This window comes from Notolepis coatsorum (assembly GCF_963971535.1).
Source record: "Notolepis coatsorum genome assembly, chromosome: 12".
NCBI classification, from domain to species: domain Eukaryota; kingdom Metazoa; phylum Chordata; class Actinopteri; order Aulopiformes; family Paralepididae; genus Notolepis; species Notolepis coatsorum.
Window position 1 is genome coordinate 38,304,916 of NC_140176.1, and position 23,278 is coordinate 38,328,193.

The following is a 23,278-nucleotide window of genomic DNA, read 5'->3' on the forward strand; positions in this document are numbered from 1 at the left end:
TTTATCTTATCGGGGGGGAAACCCTTGCGAGCACGGGGAGAACATGTAAACTCCACACAGAAAGGCCTGGGAGATACCCCACCTGGGTAATTGGCATCATGGAAACCTGGTCCCCAAGCGGGAATCGAACCTTCGAATCTGGACCTTCTTGCTGTGAGGCGACAGTGTTAACCACTACACTACCGTGCCGCTATATCACATAAATATCACATAAATAGACACACACACACACACGCTCACACACACACTGGCGGAGTCAGTGGTCCCTGCCTGCTTCAAGATGTCTACCATCATCCCTGTACCGAAGAAACCCTCCCCAACATGTCCAAATGACTACAGACCGGTGGCACTCACCTCTGTGGTCATGAAATGTTTCGAGAGGCTGGTCAAGGACCACATTTGTGCCTCCCTCCCCAGTGATATGGACCCTATGCAATTTGCATACAGGACAAACAGGTCCACCGATGACGCGGTCTCCCAGGTACTGCACAGCACCCTCTCGCACCTTGACCGTCAGAAGGGGGGCTATGTGAGACTGTTGTTCATTGACTACAGCTCAGCATTCAACACCATAGTCCCCACCAGACTGGTGGACAAGCTGATCGAGCTAGGTCTGAGCTCCGCCCTGAGCGCCTGGGTACTGGACTTTCTGAGCGAAAGACCCCAGGCGGTCAGGGTGGGGGGTCAGACCTCCAACACCATCACCCTGAGCATCGGGTCCCCCCAGGGCTGTGTTCTGAGCCCCCTGCTGTACTCACTCTACACACACGATTGTGTGGCCAAGTTCAGCTCCAACTCCATAGTGAAGTTCGCAGACGACACGGTGGTGGTGGGGCTGATCTCGGACAACGACGAGAAGGCCTACCGGGAGGAGGTTGAGGTACTGGAACGCTGGTGCCAGGACAACAGCCTGCTCCTGAACATTGGTAAAACCTCACGGACAAATCCGTCCGTGAGGCTCTGAAAGTGCGCACATCAGCATACAACACCGGGCTGGTGACAGGCAACATGGAAGAACACAAGATGGCAAGATACAACGTCAGGAGAGCAGTAATAGAGGCAAAACGGCGCTACAGGGATAAAGTTGAACTTCAGTTTGAACAGGCTGACTCTAGAGGCATGTGGCAGGGCCTCAGAACAATGACAGACTACAAAGGAACCCCCCTCAAACTGAACAGTGACATCTCCTTAGCAAATGATCTCAACTCCTTCTATGCGAGGTTTGAGGCTGTGAATAACAACACCAGCCTACAAACCATGGCAATGGGGGGGGGGGTCTGCTGATGGAGACTCAGTGTTCAGGGTAACAGAGCATGAGGTGAGACGGATCTTTAAAAAAGTGGATATCAGGAAGGCAGCAGGACCGGACGGCATCCCCGGCTGCGTCCTAAAAGTCTGTGCCGACCAACTGGCCCCGGTATTCACTGACATCTTCAACCTGTCCTTGGAACAGGCTGTCATCCCCACCTGTCTGAAGAAGTCCACCATCATCCCTGTACCCAAAAAATCTACGCCCGCTTGCCTCAACGACTACCGCCCTGTAGCCCTCACCTCCATAGCCATGAAGTGCTTTGAGAAGCTAGTGAAGGGCTACATCTGTTCCTCCCTCCCCATCAACCTGGACCCTCTGCAATTTGCATATCGCCCCAACAGGTCCACGGAGGACGCCATAGCCCATGTGCTGCACACAGCAGCATCACATCTGGACAAGAGGCAGGGGAACTATGTGAGAATGCTGTTCATCGACTACAGCTCAGCATTCAATACCATAGTCCCCTCCAAACTCATAGCCAAGCTCAGGGACCTGGGCTTGAACTATGACCTGTGCCAGTGGGTCTTGGACTTCCTGACGGGCAGACCCCAGGTGGTAAGAGCCGGCAACTGCACCTCCTCATCCATCACGCTCAACATAGGGGCCCCCCAGGGCTGTGTTCTGAGCCCCCTCCTCTACTCCCTGTACACACATGACTGCGTAGCACAGCGGAACAACAACACCATCATCAAATTTGCTGATGACACAGTAGTGGTGGGCCTGATCTCTGCCAACGACGAAAGGGCCTACCTGGAAGAGGTAGAGAACCTGTCACAGTGGTGCCAGGAGAACTGCCTCTCCCTGAACGTCAGCAAAACAAAAGAGATGATTGTGGACTTCAGGAGGTCGGGGGTCAAGGACTACAGCCCCCTCAGCATCGACGGGGCACCGGTTGAGAGAGTGAACAGTTTCAAGTACCTCGGAGCCCACATATCCGAGGACTTGACATGGACCACACACATTGACAGTGTTGTGAAGAAGGCACGACAACGCCTCTACTTCCTCAGGCGCCTAAGGAAGTTCCAAGTCAGTCAGAAGATCCTTAGGAACTTCTACTCATGTACAATAGAGAGCATCCTGACCGGCAACATCACCTCCTGGTTTGGGAATAGCACTGCACAAGACCGTAGCAGACTACAAAGAGTGACACGTTCAGCCGAACGCACAATTGAAGGGGGGCTTCCCACCCTCCAGAACATTTACAACAAGCGGTGCAAGGGGAAGGCTAAGAAAATTATTAAGGACTCGAGCCACCCGAACAACTGCCTCTTTGAACTGCTGCTGTCAGGCAAGCGATACCGAAGTCTTAAGGCGAGCACAGAAAGACTCAGAAGGAGCTTCTATCCCCAGGCCATCAGGCTGCTAAACAAACAATAATCGCTAAACGAACAATAATCACTATGCAACAACCATCAAATGCACACAGCACACACACCCACACACTCACTCAAACAAACAACACACTGCAGCACCCACTCTCCACACTTTAGATCACACAAACACACTTACACTTTATATTTATTGATAAAGGATTTGCACTACAACTCGTACACCTACTGTGAATTGTACCTAAACTGCACCTCGTCCATTTATGTCTTGCACTATATAGTATTGTATATTAGTACACTGCACAGTATTGTATATTGTATGGTAACTACGTCTACGAACATTGTACATATGTCTAAACTGAACACTGTGACCTCTTTTTTTACTTCTAATCTTTACTATGTTTTTATTTCATACTTATCTTGTCATGCACAGTCTCTGGAGCGCAACAGTAAGAAGCATTTTGTACAAAAGTATTCTGTACCTCTGTATGACAACTATTAAAGAAACTTGAGAAACTTGAGAAACTTGAAAACTTGAGCTGATCGTGGATTATAGGAGAGGACAGCAGGAGACGCACACACCACTGATGATTAACGGGGCTACCGTGGACAGGGTGAGCAGCTTTAAGTACCTGGGGGTCCACATATCAGAGGACCTGACATGGTCAACACACATAGACACAGTAGTAAAGAAGGCGAAACAGCGCCTCTACCACCTGAGACAGTTAAGGAAGTTCAGAGTATCGGGGAAGATACTCCAGTCCTTCTACTCAGGAGCGGTAGAGAGCATCCTGACCGGAAACATCACTGCCTGGTATGGAAACAGCACGGCACAGGACAAGAAGGCCCTACAGAGAGTGGTGCGCTCAGCCGAGCGTACCACGGGTATTGCACTACCTCCCCTGCAGGTTCTATACAACAAGAGGTGCAAATCCAGAGCCTGCAGAATAATGAAAGACCCCCACCACCCCAATAACAGCCTGTTTCAGCTGCTGAGGTCAGGCAGACGCCTGCGAACCCCAGCTACTAGGACAGAGAGGCTTAGCGTCTTCCCCCAGGCCATCAGAGTCCTGAACAATGAACATTGAGTACCACAGAACACTGAACTATCCACACATAAGCACACATGAGCACACACACGACACGCACGCTGTGCACGCTCACACACTAGCAGCCACTTTAACACTTCAACATGAGCGGGCACACACTCATGCGCACACACTCACACTTATTGCCAAAAGGAAAAGCCACTTTAAATCAGTATTAGCAACAGTAACAGTGTATTGCACTACCAAAGCTACCTAGCATGTCCTATATGCTCTGTAAATAACTATGTACAGATACCGATTTTGATGTCACACCATGTTACCTGTTACCTGTTATTGCAAAAAAAAAATTGTATTGGATTCTATTATATGTTGTACCCACTGTATTGCACATCGTTGCGGGCAAGACCACCCGCATTTCATTGTATACTCGTATGCCGTGACAAATAAAACTCTTGACTTGACTTGACTTGACACACACACACACACACACACACACACACACACACACACACACACACACACACACACACACACACACACACACACACACACACACACACACACACACACACACGCGCACGCACGCACGCACGCACGCACGCACGCACACACACACACACACACACACACACACACACACACACACACACACACACACACGCACTGAATGCTGTAAATCAACTTCTGAATAAAAAACCAACGAACAACGAAGCCATTTGCTTTGAATCCTGTTGTCCGGCTTGCTTTTCTTGGAACACAGAACGAGTGTCAGAAGAACTAAAGAATACGACACATCTGGACTCTGTATGTATCACTCTTTCCTTAGATGTATCACTGGTGGTGACAGTTATGGCCCCCATCATTGTATCCTGTATGCTAAGGTGGGGTGGTCCTCTCTCTGGCAGAGAGGCGTGACTTGCACTGCCATCTGTTTCTGTATGAAGCCATTATTGATGATTTTCCACCCTACATCACTTCATTACTGGACTGGAACTCTGGACCTAATCGTCACTCTGGTGAGTGGCTTTTACACTTAAGATCCCCCGAGTTTGCACTGAATTAGGAAAAATCTGCTTTTAGCTTCTGTGCTCCCGACACGTGGAGCGCTTTGCAAAGCACTTTAAAACTCAACGCATTAGTATCTATTTGTCAGTTTAAATCTTTAATAGCAAACCACTTCACCGCAGTCTGCAGTTGCTTTTAATTATTTAAAATGTTTAACTTATTCTACACACTGTTCTTGTATTTATTATGGGCTGTATACGTCATTGTAAATGAGAGCATCATCATCATCATCATAGGTATGCTGGTAGGCAAGCAACAGGCACTGTTCATTAACCACATTAACTGTGGCCAATGAGCAGTGTTTACATGTATTGCACCATATGGCAGGGCCCGGCGTGGGAATACTAGGAATCCCTTTTAAGAAGCAATCGGTTCTCAGATCAGAACCTCCAGAGATACTTAATTCACTGGAAGTCCTGGATAATGAAGTCACTTTATCTCAACCTCCCCCTGCAGGAACAGAGCCGAGAGAGAGAGAGATAAGAGAGAGAGAGAAGAGAAGATGGAAAGAAGGTGTTTGTGTGTGTGTGTGTGTGTGTGTATGTGCGCATGTGTATAATAAATGTGTGTGTGTGAGTAAACACACTCTTGCGTGTGTGTCTATCCGTAACTTTGTGAACCATTGAGTGTGTGTGTGTATGTGTGTGTGTGCTTGTGTGTGTCTATCCGTAACTTTGTGAACCATTGTGTGTGTGTGTGTATGTGTGTGTGTGTGTGTGTGTGTGCTTGTGTGTGTATATCCATAAGTTTGTGAACCATTGTGTGTGTGTGTGTGTGTGTGTACTGAATGTGTGTGTGCTTGTGTGTACATCCGTGATTGTGTGCACTTGTGTGTATGTGTGTGTGTTTGTGTGTGTACATCCGTAAGTTTGTGAACCTGTAGGGCAGCAGAGCAGACGAATAAGAATATGTAAAAGTAACATGATGTCCCCTAGAGCTGTGTGCACCACCGTGTGCTTCTGTGTGTGTGTGTGTGTGTGTGTGTGTGTGTGTGTGTGTGTGTGTGTGTGTGTGTGTGTGTGTGTGTGTGTGTGTGTGTGTGTGTGTGTGTGTGTGTGTGTGTGTAACAGTAACAACATCGAGTCCCCAGAGCTGAGTGTAAATATGGATACAATGGAAATGTGGTGTGCAATTATGGCTGGATTCAAAATAAATACCCTGTAGGGAGAAGGCGGAGAGGAGAGGAGAGGGGGAGGGGATGGGATGGGAGGGGAGGGGAGGGGAGGGGAGAGAGGAAAGGAGGGAAGAGAAGACGAGAGGATAGGAGAGGAGAGAAAAGGAGAGGAGGGGAGAAAAGAGGAGAGGAGAGGAGAGGAGATGAGAGGAGAGGAGGGGAGAGGAGAGGAGGGGAGAAAAGAGGAGAGGAGAGGAGATGAGAGGAGAGGAGGGGAGAGGGGAGAGGAGAGGGGAGAAGAAGAGAGGAGAGGAGATGAGATGATATGAGAGGAGAGGAGAGGAGATGGGACAAGAGAAGATAGGAAGGGAAGAGAGGAGAGGAGTGGAGAGGATGTACAAAGAGAGAGAAGGCACAGGGTCCATAATGACATCACACAGGTGAGGAATGCAAACACATACCATCACATCAAAACACACACATTTACACACACACACACACACACACACACACACACACACACACACACACACACACACACACACACACACACACACACACACACACACACACACACACACACACACACACACACACACTCACACACACACACACACACACACACACACACACACACACACGCACATTTACACACACACATTTACACACATTTACACACACACACACACACACACACACACACACACACACACACACACACACACACACACACACACACACACACACACACACACACACACACACACACACACACACAGACACACACACACACACACACACACACACACACACAGACACACACACACACACAGACACAAAAGACGCCCTGCCACCCTCCCCTCTCCTCTCGTCTCATCACGCTGCTGTCTGGCACGCCGAGGATAAAACACAGCTCGGCTTTAGGAAACAAATTAATTCACATGTCGGAGTTCAACGCTGTGCCTGTGAACCACCAAAACGCCTCAGACAGTCTCCGTCACTCATCTCCCCGGGGGGAGGGGGTTTCTTCAAAACTTGTTTTTGGAAGCAGAACTTTGGTGCCGGATCTAATGAGCCCCCGGCACGAGGCTGTAACGGCTGATTTCCTGCATGTTTTGCTCACATCCGCGGCTGACAGCGAATCAAACGCGGTCCGTTCTGGAACGCTGCTCCATGTTTGTTCCGTCTTGCTGACGCCGCTTGTCAGGCGACGGTAACAGTGTTTGTTGTTGTAATAGACGGATCGCTGGGACTCCGCGTCTCGCCGTGTTTAGCATTCCGTCGCTGTGTTCCTGTCTGGGAGATATGGCGGCTGAGCACAATCGATAAGGATCGTGCACAATCTATACGTTTTTTATCACAAGCCCAATTTTCTTTTTTAAAGTTGACAGCCATATATACTGATTAGGGAGAGGGAGGGTGGGGGTTGTTGTCGGAGCACTGCATATTCACAATAGGGAGGTGTAGTGGTTATGTCATTGCTGTTTCCCGTGCGGTCCACCCCTCTTGAAATAGCCATGTATTTCCAATGGACCCATTTCTAAATCGTCTCATTTAACCTCTTCCACCCGTGCGGTCCGTCGGCGGACCGCAAATGACATCACGTCATAAATCAATCTCTCCAGACTGTTTGACAAAAGTATAATTTTTTTGTCAAACGTATTCAAGTAGAAACATCATAACCATGTCACAACAACAGTTATAATGTACTGTATATTATCATCAATACGTTAGTTTACCAATAGGTTAAAGTGTTATTAGATAGATTTTCCTTTTAGTTTTGGCCTAGTTTAGTTCGCGAAAGTCGCCATTTTGGAAAATTTTAACATCGGGAATTGTAGTTTTTTCCAGCCATTTTGTAGAGGACACCGATAGCTTTCGATGAGTGTTGGAATGTTTCCGAACAACACTTCCCAAAAGCCTCTATGGGGTCCATTTCAAGCACATTACTTCTGTATGAATTATTTTTATATCTCTTATGATTCGGGATAATAAACCACAAAACGTAACGTTATTGACATATATTGAAGCACAGTTAGTTTCTCTTCCCTATTTTTAGCATATAGCAACAATTAGTGTAACTGAGGGGTACAATTCCCTGACTGTATTGAGAGTATGGTATCATTAAACCACTACTTAGTTATGTACTTTAATTACTGGCCATACAGTACACGGTATATATGGTGAACACCCACACAATAACACGGCTTAACAAAGAAAGTCATATTTATAAGTATTTATTAGAAGAGCAGCAATAGTAGATTACAGTATTGAGAATTATGGGTCGCGCTTATATGGCGAAGAACACTTAAATAGGCCAAGAGCGTAAGTCCATGAGCATATTACGATGAGTATAATTAATACCACCTGTAGCATAAGAATTATATAAGGCACACTCGTAGGTCAGCTGGAGATACTAAGGGGGTTCCCTCCGGTTGTAAGCCAGCAGGGGAGAGGAATTGTCGGGAGCAAAAGTCTGGATCAACGAGGAATAAAGAGACTCCAGGTACAGGAGACGGTGCAATAATCCCTTGGTCCTTAGACAAAGCAACAGCTATACTCCGGTATGCATTGCAGCATGGATGAAAGCTAGCCAGCCTCTGGGTCCTAGAGGCGGGCTCGACGGTGCTCCTCACAGGGTAGATCCCACACAGCAGTGGGGTAGACGGTTCTCTGCTCCAGCAGCCACAGTACCAAAGCAATATAATCCAGCCGAAAAGGGCTCTGCATTCGTCGGTGTAGGTTATCCAGTGTACATATCCACACGGTTCTCGTCTAGGACTCCTCGGATGGCGGCACAAGGTTAGGCCGCCCAGCCTGGATAAGCACACTAGCTCGGTACGACGAACCGGTGGTAATGCTGGTCACTGTAGAACGGTAGCCGCACGATACACTATACATAATAGACTATTACTTTATAATAGAATAAGTCGAACTCGACGATACAGCGTTAAACTCTGACACTTTAGCTATCAATTCGCACGCGGTCTCAAGGCTCTATTTAGGGGCAAAACGGGCCCACTTCACAGCACGTTGTATCGTGGTGAAGGCTTCAGCTTTTAGTTACTAAGTGCTTCTGTATCCACCTGCGCCGTATTTATACGTAAGGTGAATAATCTAGTGCCAACCTCAGTTCTGTCTCGTATCACTGCGCAAACCTGGGCATGTTGAGACATGTCTTAGCGGTGGCTTTGAACTAGACATTGGGGGTATGGCCGTTGGCGCCTAGGGGGTCGCTGTCCAATACATTTACATTTACATTTACATTTAGTCATTTAGCTGACGCTTTTATCCAAAGCGACTTACAAGTTCTGTGCGACAAGACAGCAAGAAGGGTATAACTCTATCAGCTGAGTAACAATGTTCATCAAAGTGTTGCGTGTTACAGTGTAGGTTAGTTTATTAGGACAAGTGCATGACTGTATCCTGGAGTGGTAGTTGTAGAGTAGTAGTAGCTGAAGTACAACCACACACACACACACACAACACAATAAACACACATACACACTAAACAACGATGCATACAGGATTATTTATGACTATTTTTAAACTGAATCATTTTATTCTTATTATTTGCTAGATCCAAATGTGAAACACTGTGATTATTTGTTCATGAACTACAGGAGTATTACTGAATAGAGAGCCTATTAAGATGCTAGATCCTAATGTGAAACACTGTGATTTGCCATATCTTGCTATGCTCGCTCATGCCTGTATTTTTTATGTCCGTTCTATTTTATAATTTTTTGACTATTTTTAAACTGAATCATTTTAAACTATTTTTACTATTTGTGTTACTGAAAACTGTAAGCGGAGAGCCTATTGGGATGCTAGATCCTAATGTGAAACACTGTGATTCTACCCGTCTATCTTTTTATGCTCGCTTATGCCTGTATTTTTTACTGTTGTGAAGCACTTTGAACTGCAACCTCTGTATGAAAAGTGCTATACAAATAAAGTTATTATTATTATTATTATTATGACATTAAGGTTAGTCAGGGTTAGATTTTTTTTTATTTTTATTTTTTTATCATTTCAGATAATGGTTAAAACGAACGAGAGAACGAATATTATGGTCTGGCCTGTACCTAGGTAAAGGGATATTCCGTGTATATGTACAAAGAATATACAAGGGATATCAGACGATATACAAATATTATACAATATATCTCAAGTAATAAATATATATATTCGGTTTAATCTGACCCTTTGTAACAATTAGATTTGAAAATAGTTTCAAAATGGTGCCACCCTGATAAAAATAAAAAAGCTACTGTACATTACAGTAAATTTCATTATCTGTTCTCGCACGCCTGGTGATACTAAATCCAAATTGAACTCCGCTGTTTTTCATGTCTGGTCCACCCCTCTTGAAATCACAATGTATTTCCAATGGACCCATTTCTAAATCATCTCACTTAACCTGTTAATCTGTAGACCGTTTTCGCCTAAAGGTAAATGGAAGATTGCTCCACTTCTGCAACAGTACAACTGTCTATCTGTATCTTCATCTTACTGAATCACTCCGACAAGGTCAACTGACGCGACGTGCAATGAGTGATAGAAATCACCCCTGAATGGTGCCCATGCCTCAGTCCGCCTGAGTGACCCTACAGTACCTACAGGGCAACAGTGGCTCAGGAGGTAGAGTATAGTCGCCTGGTAATCGGAAGGTTCCTGTTTCGATTCCCGCTCCTGCCGGGCAGCATGTCGAAGTGTTCTTGAGCAAAGACGTCTCACCTCTGGTGCAGAAGGGTCCGTCGTAGGCCGTGGCTGAACAGTCACAGGAGTAGCCGTTGTACTTCTCCACACACTTCCCTCCGTTCCGGCAGTACATCCCGAAGCTGGTGCAGTGACCCTGGCAGCCCGGCTTCACCCCCGGCGTGACCATCGCCCTCTCCTCCAGGTCGAGGGTCACGCCGTTCATCCTCAGGGCGCGGATGCAGCCCAGGAAGCCCCTCTGGCCCCCCGCAGCACCTGGTGAGGAGTGAGGGGGAGAGGAGAGGAGAGGATAGGAGATGAGTGAGGAGGAGAGGAGAGGAGTGAGGAGGAGAGGAGAGGAGTGAGGAGGAGAGGAGAGGAGTGAGGAGGAGAGGAGAGGAGGAGAGGAGAGGAGTGAGGAGGAGAGGAGAGGAGTGAGGAGGAGAGGAGAGGAGTAAGGAGGAGAGGAGAGGAGTGATGAGGAGCGGGGAGGAGAGGAGAGGAGTGAGGAGGAGAGGAGCGGGGAGGAGAGGAGAGGAGTGAGGGGGGAGGAGAGGAGATGAGAGGAGTGAGGAGGAGAGGAGAGGAGTGAGGAGGAGAGGAGAGGAGTGAGGAGGAGAGGAGAAGAGCGAGGGGGGAGGAGAGGAGAGCAGAGGAGTGAGGAGGAGAGGAGACGAGAGGAGATGTTTGAGAAGGAGCGGGAAGGAGAGGAGTGAGGAGGAGAGGAGAGGAGCGGGGAGGAGAGGAGTGGAGAGGAGTGGGGGGATAGGAGAGGAGAATAGGGGGGAGGAGAGGAGAGGTGGCAGAGGAGAGAAGAGGAGCAGGAGAAGAGGAGAGGAGCGGGGAGGAGAGGAGAGGAGGGGAGAGAAGCGGGGAGGAGAGGAGTGAGGAGGAGAGGAGAGACAGAGGGATAGAGAGAGAGAAATAAATAAAGAGAGAGAGAGAGAGAGAAAGAGAGGGAGGGAGGTGAGGAGTTATCGAGGTGAAAGACAGATGAGAAGAAAAAAGAGAGAGAAAGAGAGGGAGAGAGAGAGAGATGAAACGTCAGGGTCAGAACAGTAATTGGATGCAGAAGATGCAGCAGTGCTTCATCTCTTATAGAACACGTTGTGTCCAAACGAAGTCACACTGATTGTTTAGACAAGAAGTTGACCTTGAGGTGACCGTCAACACATTGAGCCTCTCTGCTAATTAGCACTGACTGATGAACACAGCACCGTAATGACAACAGTTCAAATTAAGCAAACACACAAAGAGATGCATGCGCAGAGTCTCTCCTGCACACACACACGTGCAGCTACACACCGCCAGTGATGCCGGTAACGCGTTACTAAGTAACGCGTTATTGTAATCTGATTACTTTCCCCCGAAAATAGTAATCTAACGCGTTAATCTTTAAAAGCCAGTAATCTGATTGCAGTTACTTGTCCAAGTGGCTGTGCATTACTATTTCGTTACTATCTCATCATAAATTCATAATGCAGGCGGAATGCAGTATTTTATTTCGTTTTCGACAGTCAAAAATACATTTTGAGCTGTTTTTCTTTTGGGAGTGACGTAGTGTGGCAGTGAAAGGGTTACACAAGAATGTGTCCCGCGGGCCGCGGCGTGACTGGACACTCTGTCTGTGAGTGACTCTGCTTTGGTACAATCACATTCCCCATCCACAGTCTGCGAATCAGAGGCAGAGTAGGGCGGGTCTTCACAGCACGTCATGTGACATATGCGCCAATCGTGTGACAGCAGGGCTCCGTCGTCGGAGAATTCCACCCCAAAACGCTTGGCAAAATTAAAAGTGAGTTTCTGTTCAGACTTCCATCCCAAAACGCTCGTCAGTCACTACTTCACGTTCATATGCGGAGGAAACAAAATACTGTCTACCGCTAAAAACAGCACATCCAATTGCATTGAAAGCATCTGGAATCACAACACTAGCCGACGCTTCGACTAGTAGGTACAGGAGGACTCGGAGGCCAGCCAAACAGCAAAAGAGAGAGATTGTTTCTTTCCCTTTTGATTAATGTATATTTGATGGTGGCAGAGCAAAAGCTCTTATTTGCCAGATTTACAGTTAATTTACATGTTAAAGAGAGACTGATTGTATGTTTATAGAGAGACATTTATAAAAACAATTTAATAGTTACAGTTGATATAATTGAATAGTTCAGCCTGCATTTGTTAGATGTGATACACTGGTTTTGTAAAACCACTGGCTGGCTGCTCTAATGCTGTGAGCATCATAGACTGTTGCTTTACCATACTTGATGGTACAGAAGCTGAAGCACTAGTTTAACAATTTACGTTATGTGCAGAGAAACAAGTTAAAAACAATTTATGCACTTTCAATAAAGCGTTTAAAAAAAAACTGTTGGGGGAACGACGACGACTTCGTAACCTAGTTACTTTCAAAGTAACTAAGTTACTTTGATAATCAAGTAATCAGTAAAGTAACTTGGATTACTTTTTAAAGGAGTAATCAATAATCAGTAATCGGATTACTTTTACAAGTAATCTGTGGCATCACTGCACACCGCATACATTAAACAAACACACATTTTGTTTACATTTAGCTGACGCTTTTATCCAAAGTTCGGTACAACAAGTCAGCAGGAAGGGCGCTGGCAGCTAAGGGTATGTAGGATTGTTCGTCAAACAGTGTCAAACTTGAGTGCTACAGTCTTGAGTACATAGTAGGTAGTAATATATAGGCAAGGTAGATTACTTAGTAGCAAAGCGCATAATAGTAAAAGACAGTACGAAGGTTAGTCGTTTTTCATTTCTTATTTCAGATATTGATTGAAGAAGTGTGTTTTTAGTCTACGGCGGAAAATTGGGCGGGTTTCGGGAGTCCTGACTGTAGCGGGAAGTTGATTCCACCATTGTGGAGCGAGGACAGAGAACAGCCTGCTTCTCTTTGCACAGGGGCGACAGTGGCTCAGGAGGTTGTTACAGCCACAGCCAGGGCCAGGGTCTATCAGCAGGTCCCGCTACCATATTATGGGTCCCTCCATGTTCCTGCTTCACCCTCAGCCTGCCTACCTGGGCCGGTCTACACACCTGAGACTCATCTCATCATCACTGAGCCAGGATAAGAGGCCTGCACCCCTGCCACTCCTGGTCCGAGTGTTGTTTCACCTGCCTTGGTATTAGGACTCTTATCTGGACCTCTATACTCGATACATTTATAGTGTGTTTTTGTGAGCTCTGTAGCCTGCGTAATTCTAACCCCTGTTCTCCTGTGTGTAGGATCCCAGACCTCCGGCCTGCACCCCCACCCTTGGACATCACTAGCCTGCACTATCCCGGGGCCTCATGGACACACACATCCCTCACCTGTATTCTCTCACTGCCTTGTCGTCTTCTGGGTTTTCCCATTAAATAACCTAAACCGCCTCATTTTCCTGTGCCTTGTGTTCTGCTCTTGGGTTCTCTAGACACCACCCTAACAGAGGTAGAGCGGCCATCTGGTAATTGAAAGATCCCGGTTAGATTCCGGCTTCTCCCGGCAGTGTGTGGAAGACAATTAACCCCTAACTGCTCAAGATGAGCAGGTTGGCATCGTTGGCATAATCGCCTCGACAGTTGGTGTGTGAATGTGTGAGTGAATGGGTGAATGTGAGGCATAAGTTGTAAAGCGCTTTGGATAGAAGCTGCTATATAAAGTCCACAGGAGTCCACAGGAGTCACACACACACACACACACACACACACACACACACACACACACACACACACACACACACACACACACACACACACACACACACACACACACACACACACACACACACACACACACACACACACACACACACACACACACACACACACACACGCTCAAATATGATTTACACAAGTCAATGCAAGCATTAATGTTTAGCATTCGGGAGCCAATAGCCATTCCTATAAAGCACTCCTGCCACTGTGCGGCTAACTGGCCATTATCTCAGACAGCATTGGGCTCTTAAATGGATTCATGTGGGTCTAAATGACCAGAGTAATAAACACACACACACACACCCACAGAGAGGTACGTGCACACAACACACGCACACACACACACACACACACACACACACACACACACACACACACACACACACACACACACACACACACACACACACACACACACACACACACACACACACACACACACACACACACACACACACACACACACACTTAGTTATTAAAAGCCTTCAATTACATCCTGGGGTTTACAGAGATGTGTCCATTACTGAAGACACATTAGCGGGACGTGGGGTCACTTGCACACTTAAGTACACACACACGCACGCACGCACGCACGCACGCACGCACGCACGCACGCACGCACGCACACACACACACACACACACACACACACACACACACACACACACACACACACACACACACACACACACACACACACACACACACACACACACACACACACACACACACACACACACACACACACACACACACACACACACACACACACACACACACACACACACACACACTGTATATCATCAGCCTAATGCACCGGCTCCCTAGCTGTATCCAATAAAATATGAATATATCAAGTATCTCTCTCTCTCTCTCTCTCTCTCTCTCTCTCTCTCTCTCTCTCTCTCTCTCTCTCTCTCTCTCTCTCTCTCTCTCTCTCTCTCTCTCTCCCTCTCTCTCTCTCCACCCGCATCCCTGACTTCGTTCCTGCCGCGGCCTCTTAATTAATCCATTTGTATCATTGATTGGCTGGAGGTTTCCACCACCTGTTTACTCAGGTGTAAATCAGGCTCTGATTAAGAGGACAGCAGGCGTGTAGGCCAACAGGGAGGCCGCAGACACACAAGACGCTAGGGGCGGGACGTTGCTTTTACCCCGTGATACAATGCTTTTCAAAGGGTTTGTTTTGGCGACATCTATTGGTGATAAGCAGTCAATGCTCTTTGCGTTTTTGCGCTGTATGGACTGGCTTTCCATTTTTCAATTCATGCTCACCACTGAGTTAGTCTGCTGTTAATTTCAAATAAACTGTTGCTGGTGCGGCTGGGTGGCGCAGCGGTCTAAGCGTTCGTCACCAACACGAGAGACACCGGTATCGAATCCGGCTGTCAGCGTTGCCTCCGGCTTGGGCCGGCCGTCGTACTGACTCAATTGGCATAGTCAGCGGGAGGGGAGTCGATGGGTGGTAATCTGGTCATTGTAAACAGCGACTCCTACAGGTCGGTCAGAGCGCCTGCACAGCGAGGAAAGGAGATGGTAAGCGTAGTGTGAGCCCCCGACACGTTACACCTCGCCAATGAGAGTCCGCGCTGGCAGGTGAAAAGATATGGCTGGCTGACTCCGCATTTATCGGAGGGGACATGCGATAGTATCTACAGTAGCAACCCTCCCTATGACCGACCAGTGGGGGACATGCAAGCAACGATCAAGACAGGGGAGGGGGGTATTGGCACGACTAAATTGGGATGGGAGAGAGAAAAAAAAGGAGGAGAAAAAGTGGATACAAAAAAATAAACTGTTGCTATTGGTGACGTAAAACACATCACTTCCTGTGTGCCGGATGATTTTCCCGGGAACGTCCAGTGTTTAGAACAGGAATGTCCTACCAGACACCAGTGTTTAGAACATGAATGTTCTACCAGACCAGTGTTTAGAACAGGAAAGTCCTACCAGACACCAGTGTTTAGAACAGGAATGTCCTGCCAGACACCAGTGTTTAGAACAGGAATCTCCTGCCAGACACCAGTGTTTAGAACAGGAATCTCCTGCCAGACACCAGTGTTTAGAACAGGAATGTCCTGCCAGACACCAGTGTTTAGAACAGGAATGTCCTGCCAGACACCAGTGTTTAGAACAGGAATGTCCTGCCAGACACCAGTGTTTAGAACAGGAATGTCCTACCAGACACCAGTGTTTAGAACAGGAATGTCCTACCAGACACCAGTGTTTAGAACAGGAATCTCCTGCCAGACACCAGTGTTTAGAACAGGAATGTCCTGCCAGACACCAGTGTTTAGAACAGGAATGTCCTACCAGACACCAGTGTTTAGAACAGGAATGTCCTACCAGACACCAGTGTTTAGAACAGGAATGTCCTACCAGACACCAGTGTTTAGAACAGGAATGTCCTACCAGACACCAGTGTTTAGAACAGGAATGTCCTACCAGACACCAATGTTTAGAACAGCCAAGAACAGCAAATGTAAAAACATTCATGAACTGGATATAATATAGAATCACTATTGTGTTGTATCAATTGGCGATAGACATTTAATTACATGAAAACGTTAAAGATTATTACTTTAACCCCTTAAGCATCGGATGGCCCGACAGTGGGCCGTCACGCACTCACGCACACATTGCGGCACTTTGCGCTCGTCTGCTGGCTCCGGGCTGCATTTTTTGCCGATCAACCAATTCATTTTTGGAACGTTTAATTTGCTGCCTTTCGATCGTCACCTGACTCAACCTATTGCGTGCTTCGGGTCTCGAGTTACAAGACAAAATATCAACGTCGACTTTTGTAATGTGGTTATATAAAAATAAAAATAGATTATGCAGGTTATTGAGAATGTCATTGGTGGAGCTGTGTTGACTGACAAGCAATTTTCAATTTCAAATTCGGGGATTTAGGTGAAAGTTGACGAGCGAAAACCAGAAGTGAAAAACATTTCGAATGAATGGACGAGGACATGGAATTTGAGACCTTTTTTTTGGCACACGGTTTACCCGGATCTCTCCCAAAGACCCATTTCTGAACGGGTTTTTATAAAATTTGGACCTGTACTACATAAGACTTCAGGCTATGGGTCAGCTTTTTTGGGGGGGGGGGGGGGGGGGTTATAGCAACCACTACAGTAAGATTTGAGTACACAAGTTCAAGTTCAACTCAAGTTCAGACCTCTGTTACTCTATTTCATTAGCACTAAAGTGATTTACATTTTTTGCATTAGTAACTTCAGAATGTTATCTTTTAAAAGAGAGATACACTTTGCAAAAAAAGTATGCAGTCCTCAAGTTCAAGTAAAAAAAAGTACACTTTTCTGGGTCTTTCTGTTCAACGTACAATTCACCACACAACAGCATTGTTTCTTATCTTCTTTCGTTTTAGGTATGTAATTATGCTCCGATTGCTGCACACATTCCCACCACAAGCTTCCCCCCTTTGATGGAATATTCCAACGTGGCTCCCCAGCCTTCAGACTCCTTTGGCAATCTGTGCATACGCATGGGGAGTAGGTGCTGAAAAAGTGACTATAGCTCGGCCGAGAAAGTTCCAATCGACTTGGGATTGGTCTCTCTGTGTTCGGGAGACTCAGGCGTATAAACGACTATTGGATCATGTCTCCAGCACCCCCACAGTCGTAGCTACAACCATTTATGTCAAGGCTCTCATCCACATTCATTCATTTTCACCCCCAGCTCTCTCTCCCATGATTTCAGAATACCAGAAGTGTTGCGGTGGTCTATTATTCCATAATGATGTGCTAATGAAGAAACATATTAAGCCTGTCATGACACACACAGACACACAGACACACACACACACACACACACACACACGCACGCACGCACGCACGCACGCACGCACACACACACACACGCAGATGCGCGCACACACACACACACACACACACACACACACACACACACACACACACACACACACACACACACACACACACACACACACACACACACACACACACACACACACACATACACAGACTACACAGACACATGCACACACACATACACAGACACATGCACACATGCGTATACATAGCAACACAGTTTTGCACTTTACTCTTTAATTAAATACACTATGGAGGTTTAGTGGTGAGTGTTTAGCAATATGATATGAACCACAAACTGCTGCCCCCTGTGTGTGTGTGTGTGTGTGTGTGTGCGTGCGTGCGTGCGTGCGTGCGTGTGTGCGTGCGTGCGTGCGTGCGTGTGTGTGTGTGTGTGTGTGTGTGTGTGATCCGTGTGTGATCCGCTGTGACGGGTGAGATCATTTTCCCTATCTAGAATAATGTAAGCCCCATATTTTATTTTTTATTATTGTGCAGCGTGAATGAAAATCACCTGTTGATGATTCATGTGTGTAACTATGCTATTTTGATAAGATGCAGAGAGAGACATTGATCAGAGAGACCCAATCAGAAAGGGGGAGAGCTATGGAGGTTCATGGAAAACACAATTAAATAGAAACTTTGTTGAAATAACAATAATTCCTTGGTAAAATTGTTGAATAGAGTTATTCAACAAAACACAAGGTTTTTTCACATGGTCAATTACTGTATGCTCACACAAAGGTAATGTATGATGGTGACTTTACACTGCACCAGAAACATAAAAGGTACACACTTCATACTGACTCAAAGAATAAGCTCGGAATTGGCAAAAATATAACACTATGTCCAAGCAAACCTTTGTATATGTAGGCTTTAGAGGGTTAAGGCTGCCTGATGACTATACTTACAGCCTACAAGGGGTTTCTGCTATGACAATATAGTACACACATGTAACCGCCACATTCTCCTGTAATACCATGCAATTGCTCAAATGTTTTCATGTCTGTGACATTATTCTACAAATATAGACGTTGAAACTATAGATGGGTTTCTTGTTTATAAACATACAGTACCATGCTCAGGCCAATCAGCAACACCCGCTGAGTCATGTGACTGAGTTGCCCCCTACCTGCATGAGCCGCTGCGCTAAAATAGTACAACGGGGCTCAGTGGAGAAACCATGACACTCCCCTGACTAAAAGTAGTTTAAAACTAAAATGGCTGGATGTCATCTTGCCAAATCAGCATGACTGTGAGTGTGCGTCTTTGACCTTTTACATAATGTAGCTTTGGCATGGATTGATTGTTTAGATCGCTAGCATGGATAACGAATGCAAATATATTGTAGTCTGCCCCGTTGTTCTGACCAGGATCAGATTACGTTCCTTTTTGCCTCCTTGATGCACGCACCGCACACTGAGTCTGATGTGGACGAGAAACACATATAGTGAAAGGTGTTGGTTATGTAATGTGTCTGTGGCTCGAGCTGGGTGGCTGTTACAGGCTCTAACCTGTACACATGGGCACAGAAAGGAAAAGCAAGAGGTTGCACAGCAGTGTGTCCCGGGCCTAATGGAGGCTGATATGGAAAATGAATAATGAATTGAATTTATTCATGAGCGTACCGTGTTATTATCTGAGGTAATGGGTAGGCTAACACAACTATTTTTAAATGCAGGCCCCAGGCTAAAATCATTTAAGGCCAGGTGTTTCTTTGTGTGTGTGTGTGTGTGTAAGTGTGTGTGTGTGTGCGTGCGTGCGTGTGTGTACTTAATTTCCTAGCAACAATAAATATAATATTCAGAATATATTTTGTGTCGCGTGATAGAAATGTTAGCTCTCTTCAAAAAGTTTTACACAGACAATATTAACTATCTTCAAAATGTTTTACACAGACTGTTGAAGTCAGAGGTTCTGTGTAGGATTGTTAGTAACTGTCTAACTGTATATATGGCTGTTTACACTAGTAACTGTTTACCTGCATATATAACTGTCTCCACCAGTAACTGTCTAGCTGCATATATATCTGTTCCCACTAGAGGGCGCTCTAGGCGGAGTCACCCAGGTACACCACGAGTATAAAAGTAGATGTCTCCTCCCACTTCTCTCTCTCCCCCATGTCTCTCAGTGAGAGAAGACCTGTGTTACTGCTCTTTCCATGTGAATAAAAGAAACCATGCCTCTTGACCACATTATTGTCGCCCTATAGCCGAATTCTGTTAACACAGACAATATGAACTCTCTTCTAAATGTTTTACACAGAAAATATGAACTCTCTTCTACATTTTTTACACAGAAAATATGAACTCTCTTCTAAATGTTTTACACAGACAATTCTAACTCTATTCTAAATGTTTTAGACAGACAATATTAGCTCTCTTCTAAATGTACATTTACATTTAGTCATTTAGCTGACGCTTTTATCCAAAGTGACAAGTTCTGTACGACAAGTCATCAGGAAGGGCACAACTCTATCAGCTGAGTAACAATGTTCATCAAAGTGTTGAGTGCTACAGTATAGGTTAAAGACAGTGCAAGACAGTAAGGTTAGTTAGGGTTAGATTTAATTCTTTTTTTTACTAAATGTGACCTCTCTTCTAAATGTGTTACACAGGTAAATGTTACCTCTCTTCTAAATGTGTTACACAGGTAAATGTTACCTCTCTTCTAAATGTGTTACACAGGTAAATGTTACCTCTCTTCTAAATGTGTTACACAGGTAAATGTTACCTCTCTTCTAAATGTGTTACACAGGTAAATGTGACCTCTCTTCTAAATGTGTTACACAGGTAAATGAGACCTCTCTTCTAAATGTGTTACACAGGTAAATGAGACCTCTCTTCTAAATGTGTTACACAGGTAAATGTGACCTCTCTTCTAAATGTGTTACACAGGTAAATGTGACATCTCTTCTTAATGTGTTACACAGGTAAATGTTACCTACTGTCTTGGCAGGTGAGAGACGCAGGTTTCCCTGTCACACAGGTGCGTGCACATGCAGAAGGATGACGCCGGGCCGTGAGAGAAGCGAGGGATGAGGGGAAAAAAGAAGTGGAAAGAAAAGAAGAAGAAAAAACATGCAGACGAATAGAAAATTCAGTAAAACATGCAAAATCATAGAGAATAATGATGACACTGAGAAAGTGAAAGAAACCAACAGAGGCGGTGGGACATTAAACAACAGAAATATGAGTCGGCAACAACTATTTCACTGCAGTATGTGACACATTGATGATTTGAAAGGAACAATGGGCGGACACTTTAAAGAAAAATAACTGATTACATGACTGATGAAGGGAGACGCTGAGAGCAAGACTAAGAGAGAGGGGGTGAGAGAGGAAGAAAAAGCTAAAGACAGAAGTAGAGATACAAAGAGAAGACAAAGAGGAAGAGGAGAGGAATAAGAAAATGACGGGATGAGGATAGGAGGAATAAGAAGGAGAAGGAAAAGTAGGAGAAGAATATGAAGGAGAAGAAGGATAAGGAGAAAAGGAAGAAGAAGATGAAGGAGAAGAAGAAGAAGGAGAAGAATAGGAGGAAGAAGAAGAAGGAGGATGAGAAGAGGAAGGAGAAGAAGAAGGAGGATGAGAAGAGGAAGAGGAGAAGAAGACGGAGAAGAAGAATGAGAAGAGGAAGAAGAGGAAGGAGAAGAAGAGGAAGGAGAAGAAGAGGAAGGAGAAGAATACAAAGAAAAATAAGAAGAAGAAGGAGAAGAAGAAGAGGAAGGAGAAGAAGAGAAAGGAGAAGGCGGAGAAGAAGAGTAAGGAAAAGGAGAAGAAGATGAAGAAAAAGAAGAAGAAGAAGGAGAAGAAGAAGAGAAAGGAGAAGACGAAGGAGGAAAAGAAGGAGAAGGAGAAGGAAAAGAAGGAGAAGGAGAAGAAGAAGAAGAAGAACAACAACAAGGAGTAGAAGAAGAAGGAGAAGAAGGAGAAGAAGAAGGATGAGAAGAAGAATGAGAAGAAGAAGGAGAAAGAGAAGAAGAAGAAGAAGAAGAAGAAGAAGAAGAAGAAGAAGAAGAAGAAGAAGAAGAAGAAGAAGAAGAAGAAGAAGAAGAAGAAGAAGAAGAAGAAGGAGGAGGAGGAGAAGAAGGAGGAGAAGAAGAAGAAGAAGAAGAAGAAGAAGAAGAAGAAGAAGAAGAAGAAGAAGAAGAAGAAGAAGAAGAAGAAGAAGAAGAAGAAGAAGAAGAAGAAAAAGAAGAAGAAGAAGGAGGAGAAGAAGGAGGAGACAGCTTTCTCAGGCAGATAAACAAGGGAGAAATGAAAGCCACTCTGAACAACTACATTGTGTACATCTGGAATTAAAGCATCACCTCAATTCGGAACGATGGTTTTTAACTCTAAATGTTGTGAATATTATACACAGACGTAGGGGAATTGACCTATCTCAAACCCTGCCATCTTTTGTTGATCCTTCAATCACAACTGGAAGCAACAGTTGTGATTGGAGGATCAAGAAAAGAGGGCGGAGGTCAAGTCGTCTGTGCAGGATTCTCTTTACCTGAGAGCTTTGAACGCCGGAATTTTGTGAAACTATTTAGAAGTGACTGAACACATTCACATTTCAAGTTGGAATCAAGACACAACCTCCTCTCCCCTGCAGCTGTCCTAGATCTCTCAGAAAAACTCTGGATCAAACACAGCAAGATCCGTCTCTTCTCCCGCGGTCAGGGGGTGAAACCTAAGCCACTACCCAGCCGGGCCACTTCCTGTCAGCGTGTCCCCACCATAGCCCTCTCACCAGGCAACAAGGATTACCGGGGGATTACAGATCAGATATGAAGAAGGTTTGGTCCCCTCTGTCGCCCCCGGGAGATACGAGGGGTGTTGTTTCAAGCTCCCTCTCCTGTATCGCTTGTGTTCAAAGAGGTGCGTTTGTAATGCGCTTCACACACACACAGAGTCCAGCTGAGCTTCTCGCTCTATGTGCCTCCGTCAGCAACGGAGTGCACATTCAGATGAGGCGGTGGAGAAAGAGAAGAAGAAGAAGAAGAAGAAGAAGAAGAAGAAGAAGAAGAAGAAGAAGAAGAAGAAGAAGAAGAAGAAGAAGAAGAAGAAGAAGAAGAAGAAGAAGAAGAAGAAGAAGGAGAAGGAGAAGAAGAAGGAGAAGAAGGGGAAGAAGAAGGAGAAGAAGAAGAA

General features: G+C 45.7%; 1 protein-coding gene across 1 annotated transcript in view; it reads right to left on the reverse strand.

Annotated features, from left to right (window-relative positions):
* Positions 1-23,278, reverse strand: part of cntnap2a (contactin associated protein 2a) — a gene marked incomplete at both ends in the record, with an annotated part of 675,314 nt that overhangs the window by 115,700 nt on the left and 536,336 nt on the right. Inside the window, 2 exon segments of the mRNA XM_084325811.1 lie at positions 10,609-10,845; positions 21,088-21,117. Coding sequence (XP_084181937.1) covers positions 10,609-10,845; positions 21,088-21,117 — 267 coding nt within the window.